Genomic DNA, 20,984 nt, shown 5'->3' on the forward strand with positions numbered 1-20,984 from the left:
GTTGTGTCTTTACTGCCAGTATTACTGTCTGAATGTGTTGTCTGTATGGGTGTCAAGTCTATGAAATTACTCATTTATTTCAAAAACATTTGAGGCCAAACATTTCTTTGTGTAATAAATGGGTAACGTTTGAATATGTCGTTAAAGGTTGTGTGTTTGCGTTCCCCTGTGTTGTGATTGAGCTCTGGGCTCCAGTCAGGGCTCTGCCCCCTGCTGTCTGCTGCTTTCAGTTTACCAATATGCAATACCATACAAAACAAACTTTATTTATATAGCGCCTTTCGTGCAAAGTTGCAATGCAAGGTGCTTAACAGAACAGTATAAAATACAGCAGTACAATTTTAATACAATAGTACAGTGAAAATAAATGATAATATAAGTGAAAACGATAGTATAAAATATATATATATATATAAATATATCAATTTAAAAAAGAAAAATAATAATAAAAAAAAAATTCTGACTGAATATGAACGTTAACATGAGGCCAGACGTTATTTTATTGTTGTGGTGAAGCAGACCCCTCTTCCCTCCTGAGGTTCTACTGAACAGATCCTCAGTCCAGGACTGAGACCACGTCCCGGGGCTGACTGGGGGTCAGACCAGGCCCAGGACAGAGACCACGTCCCGGGGCTGACTGGGGGTCAGACCAGGTCCAGGACAGAGACCACGACCCGGGGCTGACTGGGGGTCAGACCAGGCCCAGGACAGAGACCACGACCCGGGGCTGACTAGGGGTCAGACCAGGTCCAGGACAGAGACCACGTCCCGGGGCTGACTGGGGGTCAGACCAGGCCCAGGACAGAGACCACGTCCCGGGGCTGACTGGGGGTCAGATCCTCGGTCCGGCTGCAGTCCTCTGACCAGGAGGGATTAAACCCTAACTGTAGTCCAAACCATAACTCTATTTTCTCTCATATACCCTAATCACGTTGTTATCATTATTTACCCATTTATTTTATATCTATATCTATATATATACTCAATGCCTGTGCTCTTATTAATCATCTAAATGTTGCTGATGACTTTACTATTGTTCCTTGTCTAAGATAACTAACTTACATGTTGATATGAATAATGTTGTGCGGGAGAAATAAAAGGTTATGGATACAACCAGAGTTACAGAACTAAACTAAAGGAAGCGGACCCTTTAACGATATACTGAACTCTGATTGGTCGACGCCACTGTGACGCCGGGTTGGTGCGCAGGCGCAGCGGTGTGTTATCACCCATGTTTCGTAAGGAGGATCGTTTTGTAAAGTAGGATGGTGTCCACCTCTGCCTAGTTTATAAAGTTCATCTGACGGTTCCTGATGAAGACCCCCTGCTGATGAAGAAGTGAGATGACGTCAACCATGTTTCCCGCCGGCAGATACTGGCTTCATGGTGAGTGATAGCTCGGCTAGCTCTACAGCTCTAGCTCTAGCTGCTACACTCAGGGTTAAAGGTTTGAGTTAGACCGGGGTCACATCCGCCAGTCCTCCCGTTGACCCGACCAATCAGGGATCAGTAATCGGGGGTGGGAAGAGCCCTGGAGCGAGGATCTGGATGTGGGTGAAAGGTCAGCAGAACCGGGTCAAGGAGGTTGTGGCTAAAAAGTCAGCAGGACCGGGTCAAGGAGGTTGTGAGTCAAAGGTCACCAGGACCGGGTCACGGAGGTGTCCTTGCAGCGTGACGTCAGTGTGGTCGCTGTACACGTGAAGCAGATCTGACGAAGTCTCCCGACAGCTGTCTGACCGCGCTGCGGAGCTGGGATTTCATGACGTCGCCATTCCTCCCTTCCGCACGCTTTATCGGGAGTTTGATTTGTTATTGAGGTGGAGTTTGTTTTGCCAAGGTGGAGCTTGAAATGTAGCACTACTGTGTAGCCTCTACTACGTTAGTTATAACACGTGTTTATATAGTTTATCGTGTATATCACCGTCCGTTATAGCACGATGAGGGGAGCGGGGGTCTAGTCCGATTGGATCTGGTTCTGAAGCTGTGTCCCCCCCCACAGCAGGGCGATGTGTCCGGGCCCTGAGAAGGGGCCCCCGTCTGGACCCCGGGGCCGCGGGGGTCCGGCCCACCGCCCACCGCTGGGCCAGCAGCGACGCCCCCAAGATCACCACCCACTACAGCATCCACCCCCGGGACCAGGACCCCCGCTGGGAGGGTGAGGACCTCCCCCTGAGGGAGAGATATAGATCTGTATATAGAGAGATATAGATCTAGATATGTATATATCTAGATCTATATATAGAGAGAAATAGATCTATATATATAGAGAGAGATATAGATCTGTATATAGAGAGATATAGATCTATATGTATAGAGATATAGATCTATATATAGAGATAAAGATCTATATATAGAGATATAGATCTATCTGTATATAGAGATATAGATCTATCTGTATATAGAGATATAGATCTGTATATAGAGAGATATAGATCTATGTGTATATAGAGCTATCTGTATATAGAGCTATATGTATATAGATATAGAGCTATATGTATATAGATATAGAGCTATATATCTAGATCTATATATAGAGAGATATAGATCTATATGTATGTAGAGAGATATAGATCTATATGTATATAGAGAGATATAGATCTATATGTATATAGATATAAGCAGTATCACACTCGAGGTCGTGCTGTTGCACTGAATATCAGAATATCAGTACAACAGCACGACCTCGAGTGTGATATTGCTTTTATACAACAGTTCTACAAGCACCATTTATTAGTTAACAGTAATAAGCAACAACAGATTATGATTTCTTTGTTTATGTAATGATTTATTTGGCTCCGCCAACACGAATAGATCCGCACCTGAAGGTTTGCGCTGAAGTATCCAGGCTTCTTTCCTTCCCTTCGTCCTCTTCTGACGACCATTCATAATTCAATTCAAATGTTATGTCTGTAAACAGGTTTGTCGTTGTGTTGCAAAGTTTGTTGCAATCTAAGCTACATAAATACTGTGAATAACATTAACGGTTATTAAAACACCTGTAAAGCGGAGTGAATACATGTATAGTTAAAAGTCCCGATGCTGTTTGCTTGCTCAGAGTTCACCCCTCCTACTTATTGTATGCTCTTCGTCCTGGCACTTAATGTAGGCACGTACTGTACCTCGCACTTAGTTATAGTTCTTAAATGTGATAACATAGTGATTGTTAGTGCTTGGCACTTGGTTCTATGAACCTCCTTACTGTACCGACAGCGATATATTGTTGTTTCTCTTCTGACAGATGTACTTATCGTAAGTCGTTATCGATAAAAGCTTCTGCTAAATCCCCTGAATGTAAGTGCAGGTATAGAAATATATATATATGGCAACGGTTCCCATGGCTACGGTTAGGACTGCTCTCGGTCCGTCTGCTGGTTCCAACCCTCTCGATGGTCTTTGCCTTTAAGCAAGGCATGGATGAACCCTTCAGTGTTCCTAAAGAGTAGGCGCGTTGCGTTGCCTCGCATAACATAATGCATCCTGGGGGAAAAAAACGTCAGAAATGCTGGTGATAACTTCCCTATCAGACATGTAACATGGCTTTAAAAACCCGCGGGAGCTCCAGGGTAACTCCCTCCGTCTGCTTTTCTGTGCACATGGTCTCAAATAATGCGGACATAAGAAACTCCCCTCAACATGAGGGGAGTCAAAACGTTGCCCTAGTTGGTTGTAATTACCTCGTGGAATTTCCCAAGGGAGAAATGGCATAGCTCCTTCCGAAGAGGCGTGCCCTCTCCCAAACTATGCCTGTTCAAACTGCGTGCACCTGGGTCCGACCTGACGTGGCGGGACCCTGGCGTGTTTCTGACTAGTTCCGGCGGATGTTCTCAGGTCTCGCGCATGCATGCGCTCAAAGTGAAACGCGGCCAGTCACCCTAACAGGACGCGGGCGCGGTGCTTGCTGCAGGGACGGAGATGGAGCGCTTCGCGGACCAGGCGGACGTGGTGGTGGTGGGGGCAGGGCCCGCCGGCCTCTCGGCCGCCATCCGGCTGAAGCAGCTGGCGCTGGCGCAGGAGCGGGAGGTGCGGGTGTGCGTGGTGGAGAAGGCGTCTCAGATCGGAGCCCACACCCTCTCAGGGGCCTGTCTGGAGCCCAGCGCCCTCAACGAGCTGCTGCCCGACTGGAAGGAGAGAGGGGTGAGTCCCCTCACCCCTTGTGTCTCTCTGCTTATGATATTAATAGAGAAATTAAATAGAGATATTTAATTTCTCTATTAATATCTCCCTCCTCTCTGTCTCCTCCTCTCTTTCTTTCTCTCTCTCTCTTTCTCTTTTGTTCTCTCTCTCTCGTTCTCTCTCTCTTTCTTTCTTTCTTTCTTTCTTTCTTTCTTTCTCTCGTTCTCTCTCGTTCTCATTCACTCTCTCTCTCTCCCTCTCGTTCTCTCTCTCTCTCCCTCTTGTTCTCTCTCTCTCTCTCTCTCTCTCTCTCTCTTTCTCTCTCGTTCTCATTCTCTCTCTCTCGCTCCCTCTCGTTCTCTCTCTCTCTCCCTCCCTCTCTCTCTCTTTCTCTCGTTCTCTCTCGTTCTCATTCTCTCTCTCTCTCTCGCTCCCTCTCGTTCTCTCTCTCTCTCTCTCTGTCTCTCTCTCTCTCTCCCTCTCATTCTCTCTCTCTCTCTCCCTCTCGTTCTCTCTCTCTCTCCCTCTTGTTCTATCTCTCTCGTTCTCATTCTCTCTCTCTCGCTCCCTCTCGTTCTCTCTCTCTCTCTCCCACCCTCTCTCTCTCTTTCTCTCTCGTTCTCATTCTCTCTCTCTCTCTCTCGCTCCCTCTCGTTCTCTCTCTCTCTCTCTGTCTCTCTCTCTCTCGTTCTCTCTCTCTCGTTCTCTCTCTCTCGCTCCCTCTCGTTCTCTCTCTCACTCTCTCTCTCTTTCTCTCTCTCTGTCTCTCTCTCTCAGGCCCCCCTCCACACTCCAGTCACTGAGGATATTTTCAGCATCCTGACGGAGAAGCACAGGATTCCGGTCCCCATGTTGCCAGGTAGGGCCTCCCATCCCCCTCTACAGCCCCTCTGAAAGGATTCATGTTCTAAGACTTTATTTATCCATTGATCTACGTATTTATGAGATTGAATAAAAAACATGTCAGTTTTACAGCAGCTGTTAAATATAACACGGAGAAACATCTTTATATATAGATATCTCTATAAAACATATATCTATAGATCTTTATATAGAGATATCTATAGAAAACATATCTAGATATTTTTATATAGAGGTATCTATAGATAACATATCTTTAGATATCTTTATGTAGAGATATTTATATATAACATATCTATAGATGCGGAGTGTATAAATGCTGGTTGCCCTGGTCCTTTGTGATGTGGTCTGACCCCCTGATGTGGTCTGACCCCCTGATGTGGTCTGACCCCCTGATGTGGTCTGACCCCCTGATGTGGTCTGACCCCCTGATGTGGTCTGACCCCCTGATGTGGTCTGAACCCCCCCCTGATGTGGTCTGACCCCCTGATGTGGTCTGAACCCCCCCCTGATGTGGTCTGACCCCCTGATGTGGTCTGACCCCCTGATGTGGTCTGACCCACCCCTGATATGGTCTGACCCCCCCCCGATGTGGTCTGACCCCCTGATGTGGTCTGAACCCCCCCCTGATGTGGTCTGACCCCCTGATGTGGTCTGACCCCCTGATGTGGTCTGAACCCCTGATGTGGTCTGACCCCCTGATGTGGTCTGACCCCCTGATGTGGTCTGAACCCCCCCCTGATGTGGTCTGACCCCCTGATGTGGTCTGACCCCCTGATGTGGTCTGAACCCCCCCCTGATGTGGTCTGACCCCCTGATATGGTCTGACCCCCCCCTGATGTGGTCTGACCCCCCCCCAGGTCTGCCCATGAACAACCACGGGAACTACATCGTGCGTCTGGGGAACCTGGTGCGCTGGCTGGGGGAGCAGGCGGAGGAGCTGGGGGTGGAGCTGTACCCGGGCTACGCCGCCGCAGAGGTGACCGCTACACCCGTGAATCACGCCCCGCCTAGATTGTGTTGTTTGTGCGGAAGAGAGGGGTGGTGGTGGGTGGAGGTGTGGTGTCAAAGGGCGTGCCCCAGGGTTCCATACTAGGGCCACTGTTGTTCTCAATATATGTAAACAATCTTTGTGACAAAATGTCCAATGCTGCCTGTCATTTCTGTGCAGATGAACTTTTTATTTCCTGTAGTCTGCTTTGGATGTTTTACAGTCACAGCTGGATGAATTTAAATTGGTTTAAAATACAGAAAACAAAATTACGTATTTTTTCAAATGGTAAAGAGCTACCCAAAAATCTGCCAAAGCTTTAAACAACCCACAAGGTCGAAATTGACAGGGTCGATTTGAACAAATACCTGGGTTTTATTATTGATGAATATTTGTCTTCAAACTTCAAATTGAAAAACTTCCAAATTGAAAATTAAATTAGGTTTCTTTTTTAGAAATAAATCATGCTTCACAATGCAGGCCAGGGAACATTCGTTCACTGCAACCTTTTTACCATTGTTAGATTATGGGGACCTGCTATTTATGAACGCACCTGACCAGTACCTCAGAAGATTGGATACTGTCTAGCATTATGCTCTGCGATTTTTAACTGGCTGTGGAAATCGTGTCCATCATTGCACCCTATATGCCACTGGAGAATATCCATCACTCTCTGTACACAGACTCTCGCACTGGTTGTTTTTTATTTATAAGCGTCTCATGGGACTGGTCCCCTCATATATGTGTCATAAATAGGAGACATGTTAATTCGTCTTATTAACATGTCTGCAAACAAAGGTAATTATGGTTTACACTCTACAGATGTGTTACGGATGTTGGTGCGCAGAGCTAGAACTGAGTTAGGGAAAAAGGCCTTTAAATATGCTGCTTCTTCTGCCTGGAACTCTGTACGAAAGCACCTGAAGCTGTCGGAGCGGGTTACCTTAGGGGAGTTCAGAGTAATGCTGAAGGACAGGGAAGCTAGTTCTCTCGGAAAATGCACCTGCTTGTAAATTTCTATTTTTGATAACAGCCAGGTGTATTCATTTTGTCTGTCACGGTTTATTTATTTTTTATTTGAACTGTGATATATATTTTTTATTTTCATACATAGTCAAGATTTTAATCTCAATGAATTTGTACCTGTTTAAATAAAAGTGATTGATTGCTGGGTGGAGGTGTGCTAGGTGGAGGTGTACTGGGTGGAGGTGGTTGGGTGGAGGTGTGGTGGGTGGTGGTGTCTGGGTGGAGGTGTGGTGGGTGGAGGTGGCTGGCTGGGTGGAGGTGTACTGGGTGGAGGTGGAGGTGTGGTGGGTGGAGGTGGCTGGGTGGTGGTGTGCTGGGTGGTGGTGTGCTGGTTGGAGGTGTACTGGGTGGAGGTGTACTGGGTGGAGGTGTGGTGGGTGGAGGTGTACTGGGTGGAGGTGTGGTGGGTGGAGGTGTGGTGGGTGGAGGTGTGCTGGGTGGAGGTGTGGTGGGTGGAGGTGGCTGGGTGGAGGTGTGGTGGTTAGAGGTGTGGTGGGTGGAGGTGTGCTGGGTGGAGGTGGCTGGGTGGAGGTGTGGTGGTTGGAGATGTGCTGGTTGGAGGTGGCTGGGTGGTGGTGTGGTGGTTGGAGGTGTACTGGGTGGAGGTGTACTGGGTGGAGGTGGCTGGGTGGAGGTGGCTGGGTCCCCGTGGTGACCCTGCTCTCTGCTCCCCAGGTTCTGTTCCATGAGGACGGGAGCGTTAAAGGCATCGCCACCAACGACGTGGGCATCGCTAAGGACGGCTCTCCTAAGGTACGTCTTCTGACCCCCTCCCCCTCACCCCCCTCTCTCCTCACCCCTCGTCTCCCCCCCCTCTAATTTCAGCCTTTACCAGTGAACCTGTTTGTGGTGGAAGTCTTGTTCCTGTCTGCTGCCCTCTGGCCTCTTAAAGGTCCCATGGCATGCCACCAGGTGTGGTGTGATTAGCCGCTACAAGCCGTTTTGGAAATCTGCCCCTTATGACATCACTGGTGGGCGTGTCCACCTAGATGTGTGCTGGATAGATCAGCCTGCCAGCCTACCAAGTGGAGTGTAGCAAACGTTGCTCATCTATCCGTCGCACATCTAGGTGGACACGCCCACCTGTGATGTCATAAGGGGCAGATTTCCAAAACGGCTTGTAGAGGCTAATCACACCACACCCGGTGGCACGCCATGGGACCTTTAAGAGGAGGGTCCTCTTCCAGGGATGTGGGCAGATGGCCCCAGGGCAGATGGTGGGGTGGTAGTTGAAGTCTGCCTCTCCCCAGGACACCTTTGAGCGGGGCATGGAGCTGCACGCCCAGGTCACTCTGTTCGGGGAGGGCTGCCACGGCCATCTGGCCAAGCAGCTCTACCAGCGCTTCAACCTGCGGCAGAACTGTGAGCCTCAGACCTACGCCATCGGACTCAAGGAGGTACAGCACTCACCCCCTCACCCCTTCATGTTCACCTTCACCCCTCACCCCTTTATCCTCTCCCCTCCACCCTCACCCCTTTATCCTCTCCCCTCCACCCTCACCCCTTTATCCTCACCCACTCACCCCTCCACCCTTCACCCTCACCCCTTCATGTTCACCTTCACCCCCTCACCCCTTCATCCTCACCCACTCCACCCTTCACCCTCACCCCATCATCTTCACCCTCACCCCTTTATCCTCACCCTACATGTAGTCATGCCAACACTGTTCATGTAAGTGCTGCTCTGCTCTCTAGAGCCTCTCTGCTCTACCTGTGCGTGCTGACTGCTTCCTCTGTGACTGCTTCCTGTGTGTGCTGACTACTTCCTGTTTTTGCTGACCCCTTCCTGTGTGCTGACCACTTCCTGTGTGCTGCCTGCTTCATGTGTGCTGACCCCTTCCTGTGTGCTGACCCCTTCCTGTGTGCTGACCCCTTCCTGTGTGCTGCCTGCTTCCTGTGTGCTGACCCCTTCCTGTGTGCTGACCCCTTCCTGTGTGCTGCCTGCTTCCTGTGTGCTGACCCCTTCCTGCCTGCTTCCTGTGTGCTGCCTGCTTCCTGTGTGCTGACCCCTTCCTGTGTGCTGCCTGCTTCCTGTGTGCTGACCCCTTCCTGTGTGCTGCCTGCTTCCTGTGTGCTGACCCCTTCCTGTGTGCTGACCCCTTCCTGTGTGCTGACTACTTCCTGTGTGCTGACCCCTTCCTGCCTGCTTCCTGTGTGCTGACCCCTTCCTGTGTGCTGCCTGCTTCCTGTGTGCTGCCCCCTTCCTGTGTGCTGCCTGCTTCCTGTGTGCTGCCTGCTTCCTGTGTGCTGACGCCTTCCTGTGTGCTGCCTGCTTCCTGTGTGCTGACCCCTTCCTGTGTGCTGCCTGCTTCCTGTGTGCTGACCCCTTCCTGTGTGCTGCCTGCTTCCTGTGTGCTGACCCCTTCCTGTGTGCTGCCTGCTTCCTGTGTGCTGACGCCTTCCTGTGTGCTGCCTGCTTCCTGTGTGCTGCCTGGTTCTCCAGGTGTGGGTGGTGCGTCCGGAGAAGTGGCGCCCGGGCCGGGTGGAGCACTCGGTGGGCTGGCCGCTCAACAGACACACCTACGGGGGCTCCTTCCTCTACCACCTCAACGAGGGCGAGCCGTTGGTGGCCCTGGGCTTCGTGGTGAGTCTGGGGGTCAGGGGTCGTGGAGGGGTTCTCAGGGTCCCCCCCCTCCATCTTAAGATCTGTAAATAAATAGAGATCCGCCCCAAACCACAGTTCTAGTGTTGGTTCCAAGGTATCTTTCTTTGTTCTTCAGTGTTGATGTGTTGGTTCTTCGGTGTTGATGTGTTGGTTCCCTGGTGTTGATGTGTTGGTTCCTCAGTGTTGATGTGTTGGTTCTTCAGTGTTGATGTGTTGGTTCCCCGGTGTTGATGTGTTGGTTCCTCAGTGTTGATGTGTTGGTTCTTCAGTGTTGATGTGTTGGTTCCTCGTGTTGATGTGTTGGTTCTTCAGTGTTGATGTGTTGGTTCTTCAGTGTTGATGTGTTGGTTCTTCAGTGTTGATGTGTTGGTTCCTCGTGTTGATGTGTTGGTTCTTCAGTGTTGATGTGTTGGTTCTTCAGTGTTGATGTGTTGGTTCCCCGGTGTTGATGTGTTGGTTCTTCAGTGTTGATGTGTTGGTTCTTCAGTGTTGTTGTGTTGGTTCCTCGTGTTGATGTGTTGGTTCTTCAGTGTTGATGTGTTGGTTCTTCGGTGTTGATGTGTTGGTTCTTCAGTGTTGATGTGTTGGTTCTTCGGTGTTGATGTGTTGGTTCTTCAGTGTTGATGTGTTGGTTCCTCGTGTTGATGTGTTGGTTCTTCAGTGTTGATGTGTTGGTTCCCCGGTGTTGATGTGTTGGTTCCTCGGTGTTGATGTGTTGGTTCTTCGGTGTTGATGTGTTGGTTCTTCAGTGTTGATGTGTTGGTTCTTCAGTGTTGATGTGTTGGTTCCTCGTGTTGATGTGTTGGTTCCTCAGTGTTGATGTGTTGGTTCTTCAGTGTTGATGTGTTGGTTCCTCGGTGTTGATGTGTTGGTTCTTCGGTGTTGATGTGTTGGTTCTTCAGTGTTGATGTGTTGGTTCTTCAGTGTTGATGTGTTGGTTCTTCAGTGTTGATGTGTTGGTTCTTCAGTGTTGATGTGTTGGTTCCCCGGTGTTGATGTGTTGGTTCTTCAGTGTTGATGTGTTGGTTCCTCGTGTTGATGTGTTGGTTCTTCAGTGTTGATGTGTTGGTTCTTCGGTGTTGATGTGTTGGTTCCTCGTGTTGATGTGTTGGTTCTTCAGTGTTGATGTGTTGGTTCCCCGGTGTTGATGTGTTGGTTCTGTATTCCCCAGGTGGGTCTTGACTACTCCAACCCCTACCTGAGTCCTTTCAGAGAGTTCCAGCGGTGGAAGCACCACCCGTTCGTCGCCCCCACCCTGGAGGGGGGTGAGCGCATTGGCTACGGGGCGCGGGCACTCAACGAGGGTGGGGTCCAGGTGAGTCTATTCAGTCAGTAGAACCCCCAGTGAGGTCTAACCAGTCAGTAGAACCCCCACTGAGGTCTAACCAGTCAATGGAACCCCCACTGAGGTCTAACCAGTCAATGGAACCCCCACTGAGGTCTAACCAGTCAATAGAACCACCACTGAGGTCTAACCAGTCAATAGAACCCCCACTGAGGTCTAACCAGTCAGTAGAACCACTGATCCATACCCAGCTGTCCATCTAGGACAGGTGAGGGTTAGCAGCTGGGGTGAGAGAGGTCGTCTGCCCGGGATGACCCTGTGACCTCTGACCCCTTCAGTCCATCCCAGAGCTGACCTTCCCAGGAGGCATCCTGATTGGCTGCAGCCCTGGCTTCATGAACGTCCCCAAGATCAAAGGGACACACACGGCCATGAAGAGCGGCATGCTGGCTGCCGAGGCCGTGTTCCCCCGGCTGGCCGTGCTGGAGGAGGACTCCGCCCCCTCCGCAGGTAACTCCTCCCCCTCCTCAGGTACCTCCTCCCCCCCATCTTGGGCGTACTGAGGATCCCGTTCCTTTGATCCATATCTCGCTGCTTGTGGCCGCAGAGCTTCAAAGAACATTTCTGAGGAGAGGAGTGACTCTCCCATGCCGTTTCTTCTCCTGGTTCCTCCTCCGCTCCCTTTGTATCACGGAAAGTTCCTTCACTGTAGATCTCGCCTACAAGAAAACTATCTCGTGTTCAACAGAGAAATGAGCTCCTCGATATGTTGAGTTACTCAGTAAGTGTACTTTATTGCAGCACTGAGGCAGGTTGTTGATTTGAATGAATCTTATGAACACTTTTGGGTCGTTTCTTCAATGATGATGAACTCGCTACCGCTAGAGAAACCCAATGTCGACCAATTACCTGGTCCCTCTGTGCCCCTGGTCTGACTGGTCTCACTGGTCCCCCCCCAGGTCTCCACGTCCCGGAGTACGCTGAGAGCCTGAAGGCGTCGTGGGTGTGGAAGGAGCTCCACGCGGTGAGGAACATCCGGCCCTCCTTCCACAACTACCTGGGTCTGTACGGGGGCATGGTCTACACCGGCATCTTCTACTGGATCCTGAGGGGCAAGGAACCCTGGACCCTGAAGCACTGCGGTAGGTCCACCTCCCCACCACCAGGGGGCGGCACTCACACTAAAGCAGATCTTATTCTGACGGTTCAGAAGTGTGGGAGGGACTCAACACGGAGCCCAGGGCTGAGCCAGACGTGTTACTATAGCAACAGCCTCCCCTTCCCTCTCCACCCCCCCCGGCAGGTCTGGACTCCGACCAGCTGAAGCCGGCCAAGGAGTGCACCCCCATCGAGTACCCCCGGCCCGACGGCAAGCTGAGCTTCGACCTGCTGTCGTCGGTGGCCCTGAGCGGGACCAACCACGAGGGCGACCAGCCCGCCCACCTCACACTGAGGGACGACAGCGTGCCGGTGGAGCACAACCTGGCCCTCTACGACGGGCCCGAGCAGCGCTTCTGCCCCGCAGGTAGAGGGACAGGATTTAGACCGACAGGATTTAGACCGACAGGAGGTAGACCGGCACTTAGACCACCCCGCGACCTTTGACCCTCTCCCAGGCGTGTACTAGTACGTCACCATGACCTTTGACCCCCTCACGCATGTACGACCCTGTGACCTTTGCCCCTCCCCCGAGGCGTGTACGTCCCTGTGACCCTCACCTCAGGCGTGTACAACCCTGTGACCTTTGACCCCCTCAGGCGTGTACGACCCTGTGACCTTTAACCCGTGACCTTTGACCCCCTCTCCCAGGCGTGTACGAGTACGTCCCCACTGACGACGGCGCCGGGATGCGGCTGCAGATCAACGCCCAGAACTGCGTCCACTGCAAGACGTGCGACATCAAGGACCCCAGCCAGAACATCAACTGGGTGGTGCCGGAGGGCAGCGGAGGCCCCGCCTACAACGGGATGTGAACCTTTTGATTGGTCGATACTAACCGTGCCTACACATGACCCCTGAGGGGGTGGATCGGAGCCTCAGCAGGACTGTAATATATTGCGTTAAGAACATATAAGCGGAATGCGGCTGGTGCTGATGGTTTATTTCACGAGTCCCTTTGGAGCGGAGAACACGTCAGTGAACTTGTAGAAAACAATACAGTATGGGAGGGAGGGCTGAACATCACAGGAATAAATTAAGCACCGCAGGTACACACTAGGTCAAACTCCTCCACAGGTGAAGGGGTGAAGTTCACCCCTTCACACAGATGAAGAGGTTAACTTCACCTCTTCACACAGATGAAGAGGTTAACTTCACCTCTTCACACAGATGAAGAGGTTAACTTCACCTCATCGCAAAGATGAAGGGGTGAAGTTCACCCCTTCACACAGATGAAGGGGTGAAGTTCAGACTCCATCGCAGGTGAAGGGGTGAAGTTCAGACCCCTCGACACAGGTGAAGGGGTGAGGTTCATGCAAACATCTTGGCATAGATCTTCTTCTCCTTCTCCTTCTCTTCCTTCAAGCTGACCTGGACTCTCTTCATCTCGCCCGCGATCGCTGCAAAACACACAGGAGGAAGCGTTTCATTGGTTGCTCAATCCCTGTATAATCCCAGTATAAACCGAAACAGCATTCAGCATTGTACCTGCCACCAGCACCTGTTGTGAGCCAAGGGTTCTCTTACGGTGACAGTAATGTATGGTTGGTTCCACTTACTGTCTACCTTTTTAATTTTTTCAGTACTAGATAATTTAAAATCAATAATTATAATAAGGAGTCATGTGATGGTATCCGATCGGCGCCTAGACTTGCGTACTCGCCAATACCCGATACGGCATTTTAGGCGAATTCAGAGGCATATCCGAAACTGGTATCGGTACCAGATCCACTCTAGTTTAGACTTCCTCTTGGAGTCCATGTAAAGATCTGAAGGTTAACATGTGATATGAAACCATTTCTGCATTAAAATATCTCATGTTATTTTGGTTTTGTTCACTACTTGTTCCCAACAATGCTCATACCCAGAGAACTCAAAGCTTAATACACCGTAACTCGGAGAACCCTAAACACTGCTAACCCTTAACACCGAGAACCTGATGTCTAGATCCACTAGTGTCCACACAGACCTTACCTGGGTATTATGAGGTATTCCCAGTGGGTACCTCTGGGTATTGTGTGGTATTCCCAGTGGGTACCTCTGGGTGTTGTGTGGTATTCCCAGTGCGTACCTCTGGGTATTGTGTGGTATTCCCAGTGGGTATCTCTGGGTATTGTGTGGTATTCCCAGTGGGTACCGCTGGGAGTTGTGTGGTATTCCCAGTGGGTAACTCTGGGTATTGTGTGGTATTCCCAGTGGGTACCTCTGGGTATTCTAGGAGTCTGACTGCATCAAGGTTTCACAATGACCTATTTGCAGCTCTACAAAAGGTTTGGTGCTGGAGTTCCCATAGGGGGCGCTACAGCTCCCGGTCCAAGTTAAAGCAGCCCCCTGATGGATTTAAACTCTAAACTTGGTGACATGTCTTATCTGACATGTTGAACATGTCCGCCTCTTGGACCCAAAATGTCCGTCAGGCTTTTCTTTCAATACTTCAAAAAATAACATCCGAAGCGCTGATGTGCGTGTTCTACAGACCGGTTTGATTCAAATTCCAAGCAATGAAAAAAAAAAAAAAGACCTGAAACTTTAACTGGTACAAACAGGATTTCTGCCTGGTTTACCTCTAAACGGTGATGATCCCACACTACTTCAGGAGCTCATCAAACCAGGTCGTTAGAGGGGATCTCTAACGAGCGGTGCGGTAACGGCCTCATAGGCTGAGACAGAAACACTACCAGCTCCCTGGGGGCTAGTCCCAGGATGCACTGCAGGAGGGTCAGCTACTAAAGGGTTAAGGGGGCTCAGGTATTAAAGGGGAGGTTAAGGGGGCTCAGGGCCTTACCTTTGTCTTGAGGTGATATCTCCTGAGCTTTCTTCAGATCCGCCTGTGGAGGGAAAACACTCAGGAGTCAGTCTGCAGTACAGACCAGTCTCTGCCAGTACAGACCTGTCTACCTGCAGTACAGACCTGTCTCTGCCAGTACAGACCAGTCTCTACCTGCAGTACAGACCTGTCTCTACAGTACAGACCAGTCTCTACAGTACAGACCAGTCTCTACAGTACAGACCAGTCTCTACCAGTACAAACCTGTCTCTACCTGCAGTACAGACCTGTCTCTACGGTACAGACCTGTCTCTACAGTACAGACCAGTCTCTGCGGTACAGACCAGTCTCTACAGTACAGACCTGTCTCTACAGTACAGACCAGTCTCCACCATGCTGTTGTAGGTGTGTGTAGGTGTGTGTGAGGTCCTCACCATGGCCTTGTCCAGGTCCTTGAGGCCCTGCCAGGCCTGGGCCCGGCGGAACAGGGCTTTGGTGTTGGACTCGTTCAGCTCCAGCACCTGAGGCTCAGAACAAGGACGGCTCATCAGCTACACCTGGTCTCACCTGGGGGTCCCCCTAGGTCACCTGGTCCCTCCAGTCCCCGCCCCCCTCTAGCCCCCCCTGGTCTTCCCTGGTCTCCCAAGGCCCACCTGGTTGCAGCTGTCCAGCGCCTCCTGCCAGAGGCAGAGCTTCAGCTGGCAGGCGGCCTTGTTGAGGGTGCAGCTCAGCGCGGTGGGCTCCAGCTTCCTCTGCAGCTCCTCGTCCTCCTCCACCACCTCCCCGCTCACCTCCAGGTACCTGAGGACCACAACCCCGCCCCCCCAGTCAGGTCCTGACCTCTGGCTCCGCCCGCTCCATCAGGGCACACCGGCTTATTCACCCGAGGCTTCATGTCTTCATGGTGGGAGGTGTTCTTCACCAGTAATGTCGTGGACTTTAAAGTGTCGTCCCCCCCCCCGCTAGAGCCTTACAGGGTTTAGAACGCATCAACAACCAATCAGTGGTCAGCTGTCGACCAGAGGAGGAGGAGTCTCACCTCAGGGCCTTGGAGTACTTCCTGGTGGCCGAGGCCCAGTCCTGCTTCTTGAAGAAGGTGTTTCCGATGTTCTTGATGTCTTCGGCCACGGCGAGCACCTTGTCCACCTGGAACCACACCACATGGCAGCATCAGTACACCGGCCCCTAGCAACACCGCCCCCTAGCAACACCGCCCCCTAGCAACCTGGACTTTGTTGTTGGATCCAGGGAGGAGGAAACAAGATTTAGTCCACTTTGAAGATGGCTGAAACCTCAGCAGAGGTTCAATCTGGATGAGGACCCAACAGCTTCTGTTCCTTAACCTAAGACCTATGAAGACCCCCCCATAGGTATGAAGACCTCTCCCCCATACCTAGGACCCCCTAATTGGTATGAAGACCCCCCCTCCATACGTACGTCTTTGAAGTCCACCTCAGAGTCCTCTGGGAACTCTGGGTGGGCGTCGCCGGAGCCGTCGCTCGGAGACACGCCCCAGTCGTCCCCGTCCCGGTGCTCACCGCAGTCTGCGATGACGCACGGCTGGAAGACAGGTCAGAGGTCACAAGTCAGAGGTCGTACCCTGGCAGGTCAGTGGGGGATAAAGGTCGTACCCCGACAGCTCAGTGGGGGCCAAAGGTCGTACCCTGACAGCTCAGTGGGGGTTAAAGGTCATACCCCGACATGTCATTAGGGGTTGAAGGTCGTACCCCGACAGGTCAGTGGGGGTTAAGGGTCATACCCTGACAGTTCAGTGGGGGTCAGAGGTGGGGGTTAAAGGTCGCACGGCGACAGGTCAGTAGGGGTTGAAGGTCATACCCTGAGAGGTCCGTGGAGGTTAAAGGTCATACCCTGAGAGGTCCGTGGGGGTTGAAGGTCGTACCCCGACAGGTCAGTGGGGGTCAGTGGGGGTCGTGGCGGTACCTTGACGGGCGTGTCGTCCCTGGTCTCCGTGGCCTCCAGGGTCTTGACGAGGCCCAGGCCGCGCAGCACCTGGCCGAACACCACGTGCTTCCCGTCCAGGTGGGGCGTGGCCACCGTGGTGATGAAGAACTGGGAGCCGTTGGTGTTGGGCCCCGCGTTGGCCATGCTGAGCAGACCCACCCGGTCGTGCTGCAGGAGAGGGGGCGGAGTTAGCGCTGGCTTCACTAGGAGAGGGGGCGGAGTTAGTGCTGGATTCACTAGGAGGGGCGGAGTTAGTGCTGGCCTCACTAGGAGAGGGGGCGGAGTTAGCGCTGGAATCGCTAGGAGGGGGTGGAGTTAGTGCTGGCTTCGCCAGGAGAGGGGGCGGTGTTAGTGCTGGCTTTACTAGGAGAGAGGGGCGGAGTTAGCGCTGGATTCACTAGGAGGGGGCGGAGTTAGCACTAGGAGGGGGCGGAGTAAGTGCTGGCTTCACTAGGAGAGGGGGGCGGAGTTAGCGCTGTATTCACTAGGAGGGGGTGGAGTTAGTGCTGGCTTCACTAGGAGAAGGGGCGGAGTTAGCGCTAGCTTCGCCAGGAGAAGGGGCGGAGTTAGCGCTAGCTTCGCCAGGAGAAGGGGCGGAGTTAGCGCTGGATTCGCTAGGAGGGGGTGGAGTTAGTGCTAGCTTCGCCAGGAGAGGGGGCGGAGTTAGTGCTGGCTTTACTAGGAGAGAGGGGCGGAGTTAGCGCTGGATTCGCTAGGAGGGGGCGGAGTTAGCACTAGGAGGGGGCGGAGTTAGTGCTGGCTTCACTAGGAGAGGGGGGCGGAGTTAGCGCTGTATTCACTAGGAGGGGGTGGAGTTAGTGCTGGCTTCACTAGGAGAAGGGGCGGAGTTAGCGCTAGCTTCGCCAGGAGAAGGGGCGGAGTTAGCGCTAGCTTCGCCAGGAGAAGGGGCGGAGTTAGCGCTGGGCTCGCTAGGAGGGGGCGGAATTAGCGCTAGCTTCGCCAGGAGAGGGGGTGGAGTTAGCGCTGACTTAGCTAGGAGAGGGGGCGGAGTTCGACTGCTGCATATGAAGGGTCGAGGGCCCAGACTAGAGGACTACGTCAGCCAGTAGACTAGAAGCTGCTTCATATGAGGCGAGAACATGGCAGTGAGACGGGGAGGCGGTGGGTTAGGGTCAGACCTCAGCTGAGGTCAAAGGACACAACCTTACCTTGTAGTGGAAGTTCTCATCTTCAAACTTCTCTCCGTATATGCTCTCGCCACCCGTCCCGTCCTGGTTGGAGAAATCCCCTCCCTGGATCATGAAGCTCTTGATGACTGGGGGTGGGGGGGGGGGGAGACCAGGGGGTTAGTAACCATGGTTACCGCTTTTTACACCCGACCGTGTTCAATGGACATCAAGCGTTTCCTGTCGATGTTCCCGACAACCTTGAGAGGATGGCTCCTGGTTACCTTCTCCATTGAAACCACAGCAGTGGTGTTACCAAGGTGTGCAGGCCGGCTGGTTCATGGAACAGTAACTTAAATACTGACCGTACCGAGGTACTTAAGACAAACACACTTGAACAGTGCGTTGAAATTACAATGTGTTGAACGCTACTCACTGCGGTAGAGGGGCGCTAAAGGTTTGGTAGTGGAGCAGTGTTGAACGCTACTCACTGCGGTGGAAGGGGCGCTAAAGGTTTGGTAGTGGAGCAGTTTTAAACGCTACTCACTGCAGTGGAAGGGGTGCTAAAGGTTTGGTAGTGGAGCAGTGTTGAACGCTACAGTGTGTTGAACACTACTCACTGCGGTGGAAGGGGCGCTTAAGGTTTGGTAGTGGAGCAGTGTTGAACGCTACAGTGTGTTGAACGCTACTCACTGCGGTGGAAGGGGCGCTTAAGGTTTGGTAGTGGAGCAGTGTTGAACGCTACAGTGTGTTGAACGCTACTCACTGCGGTGGAAGGGGCGCTAAAGGTTTGGTAGTGGAGCAGTGTTGAACGCTACAGTGTGTTGAACGCTACTCACTGCGGTGGAAGGGGCAGGCCTTGAAGTGCAGCGGCTTCCCGGTGGCCTTCCCCTCGCCCTTCTCCCCGGTGCAGAGAGCGCGGAAGTTCTCCGCTGTTCTGGGCGTGACGTCGGCGAACAGCTCCAGAACGATTCGGCCCGCTGGAACAAAAAACAAACAAAAAACATCAGAGAGCTCTGGCGGCCATGTTGGCGGGGGGCTGGACATCGTACCGGGACCACGCCCCCATCGGACAGGACATGATGACCTCATTGTTAGGAGACGGTACAGAACGGTTGGTCATTTGTCTTTGAGCTCTATTTATACAGCCCCCTACACACAGCGCCCTACAGACGTACGGACACACAGCGCCGTACAGAATCAGTTAAGGGAGTGAAACTGTACCAGTCAGTACTCATACACGTCATATCCGTATATACGCTTCAGAAATAAATTGTAATGCATCACGAGATTATCATCCGGCCATACTTCTGTTAAATGGATTTAAGTCTTTGGCAGACTGACGGCAGATCCTCATTAGAAATGAGTTATTATATACTCACAGATAGTTATTAACATTAAGCAGCAGAACCTCAGGTAACAGACGGGACTGAGGTCGGAGTGACAGAACCTTGAACTAGGTGATCCTCATGGTGAGGACCTGGTGGCCCTCACCATGAGAACTTTGTGGACTTCATCATGAGGACTTGTCCCACCGGACCTCCTCCTCATGTCCTGCCGAAGCTGTGGATGGACACCACGTGGTTCCGTCCATCAGACCACAGAGAATCTGATTCACCTTTGACCTCGGGTATGACCCATGAACACATCCGATCATCAGCTATCACTGTTTAAATATAATATAAATATATATACATTATATATATACACATAATATATATATATATACATACATATATAGATATACACACACATTATATATTTATTTATTTATAACTGGTATCTAGCGTAGGGTCTCACTTTATTAGCCCGTCCTGTGAATGAATGAAGAGCTTCAAGAGTCTCTCAGTGGGAAATAGAGGATGCTAAGCTATGCTATGCTAAGCTAGCCATGCAAACCGCTAACATCCGCCAGGAAGTTAGCGGTTGGCAATGGCTAGCTTAGCTACGAGTGTTTAAATGTTCCGACCTCTCTCTCCGCCGATGTCTACGTCAAAGAAGACCCGCGGGTTTTCGTGGTTGGACGGCTTGTTGCTCGGGATGGCGTGAGACATTTTGACGAGAGACAAGACAGGTACAGACTGAGGTAACAGAGTGCTAATGCTAACACAGGAGCCGGTAACAGGAGCGCACACTAACTCACGAGGAGCTGCAAGTCTCGCGATAGGAAGAAACGAGCGTAGAGGGCCCTCTAGCGGCGTCAATTACCATTTTGGATACCGTCCTTATAAATATATTATATTGTGGTTAATTATTCAGTACTATGTAACACATGCTACAGTTTGGTTGTCATTTGAACCTGACTCTCAAGAGTCGGCGGTCCAATGTGTTCTCCTGGTGAGTATCAGCAGTATAAAATGAGATGTTGGGATTAATTAGCCAGAGCCCTGGACCCATCTCCACAGGACAGATAGGAGGTCTGTGAGGCCAGCTATCAGCCCCACACCCCCGGCTGGATTACAGAGCCATTTCCAGACCATTTACTTCTGTTTGATACCGGAGCAGGGGCCTCTGACCTGATCTGGATCTGGCTTACAGGTTTCCATGGTAATCAGAAGTCGGTCCATCTTGTATCGTCTCTCACTGCGACCCCCATGACCTGCTGCTGATTGGCCATAGTCTGTCATGTTGGAACACGATTCTATGTGTTTATCTCCATCTGGAGTCGGCCTGTTAGAGTCATATCATCGGACGATGTGTTTCAGAGGAACATGTTTTATTGTAGAGATCAGTGTTTGCAGCTCTCTCTTCCACTGCTGTCTGACAGGAGGTTTCTGAAACACAAAGGAAGCAGAGCCTCTTCATACGACTATTCCTTTAGTCAAAGTGTTTTTGCAGCTTTATTCTCTACAAATAATACCAAAAGTAATAATATTTTATGATGAAATGATGTCATTAATAACTCCTCATTCCCAAATTGCCAGTCCATGATCATTAAATCATTATCTTATGAACAATAATAAGGATAAAATGATCTTGTCCCTGTGGTGTCATGGCGTCTCACTAGTGGCGTGTGATTCGTTCCCAGCCTCCCACAGGAAGTGATGTCATGGCGTCTCACTAGTGGCGTGTGATTCGTTCCCAGCCTC

The 20,984-nt window shown here is 51.4% G+C and overlaps 2 protein-coding genes across 3 annotated transcripts; one reads left to right on the forward strand and one right to left on the reverse strand.

Annotated features, from left to right (window-relative positions):
• Nucleotides 1–1,233: 1,233 nt before the first annotated feature.
• On the forward strand, nt 1,234–13,862 carry etfdh (electron transfer flavoprotein dehydrogenase). The gene is made up of 13 exons (XM_079745156.1): nt 1,234–1,386; nt 2,000–2,155; nt 3,905–4,134; nt 4,891–4,972; nt 5,835–5,953; nt 7,667–7,744; nt 8,242–8,388; nt 9,435–9,575; nt 10,768–10,911; nt 11,220–11,391; nt 11,841–12,023; nt 12,185–12,406; nt 12,691–13,862. The coding sequence occupies exons 1-13, from the start codon at nt 1,344–1,346 to the stop codon at nt 12,852–12,854; spliced, it is 1,881 nt and encodes a 626-aa protein (XP_079601282.1). The 5' UTR covers nt 1,234–1,343; the 3' UTR covers nt 12,855–13,862.
• On the reverse strand, nt 13,300–20,020 carry ppid (peptidylprolyl isomerase D). Of its 2 annotated transcripts, XM_079745157.1 has the most exons (10): nt 19,865–20,020; nt 18,735–18,875; nt 17,938–18,044; nt 16,748–16,936; nt 16,244–16,366; nt 15,846–15,952; nt 15,460–15,607; nt 15,241–15,327; nt 14,825–14,867; nt 13,336–13,439 (listed from the first exon to the last, which is right to left on the reverse strand). In XM_079745157.1, exons 1-10 carry the CDS (start codon nt 19,947–19,949, stop codon nt 13,351–13,353), a joined length of 1,119 nt encoding a protein of 372 aa, XP_079601283.1. In that variant the 5' UTR covers nt 19,950–20,020; the 3' UTR covers nt 13,336–13,350. The 2 variants fall into 2 exon arrangements, with proteins under 2 accessions (XP_079601284.1, XP_079601283.1); XM_079745158.1 differs by lacking the exons at nt 18,735–18,875; nt 19,865–20,020 and adding an exon at nt 18,387–18,395 and having other exon boundaries at nt 13,300–13,439.
• Between the last annotated feature and the right edge of the window lie 964 nt (nt 20,021–20,984).

This window comes from Pollachius pollachius (assembly GCF_949987615.1).
Source record: "Pollachius pollachius genome assembly, chromosome: 10".
Classification (NCBI taxonomy): domain Eukaryota; kingdom Metazoa; phylum Chordata; class Actinopteri; order Gadiformes; family Gadidae; genus Pollachius; species Pollachius pollachius.

Excerpts from the sequence above, each read along its gene's own strand:
- ppid (XM_079745157.1), bottom strand. The coding sequence starts at position 19,949 with ATGTCTCACGCCATCCCGAGCAACAAGCCGTCCAACCACGAAAACCCG. Across the intron at positions 18,045-18,734 it reads GGCCTGCCCCTTCCACCGCA|TCATCAAGAGCTTCATGATC; the intron begins GTGAGTAGCGTT and ends CCCCACCCCCAG. Across the intron at positions 15,608-15,845 it reads AAGTACTCCAAGGCCCTGAG|GTACCTGGAGGTGAGCGGGG; the intron begins GTGAGACTCCTC and ends TGTGGTCCTCAG.
- etfdh (XM_079745156.1), top strand. The coding sequence starts at position 1,344 with ATGACGTCAACCATGTTTCCCGCCGGCAGATACTGGCTTCATG. Across the intron at positions 2,156-3,904 it reads CCAGGACCCCCGCTGGGAGG|GGACGGAGATGGAGCGCTTC; the intron begins GTGAGGACCTCC and ends TGCTTGCTGCAG. Across the intron at positions 5,954-7,666 it reads CGGGCTACGCCGCCGCAGAG|GTTCTGTTCCATGAGGACGG; the intron begins GTGACCGCTACA and ends TCTGCTCCCCAG.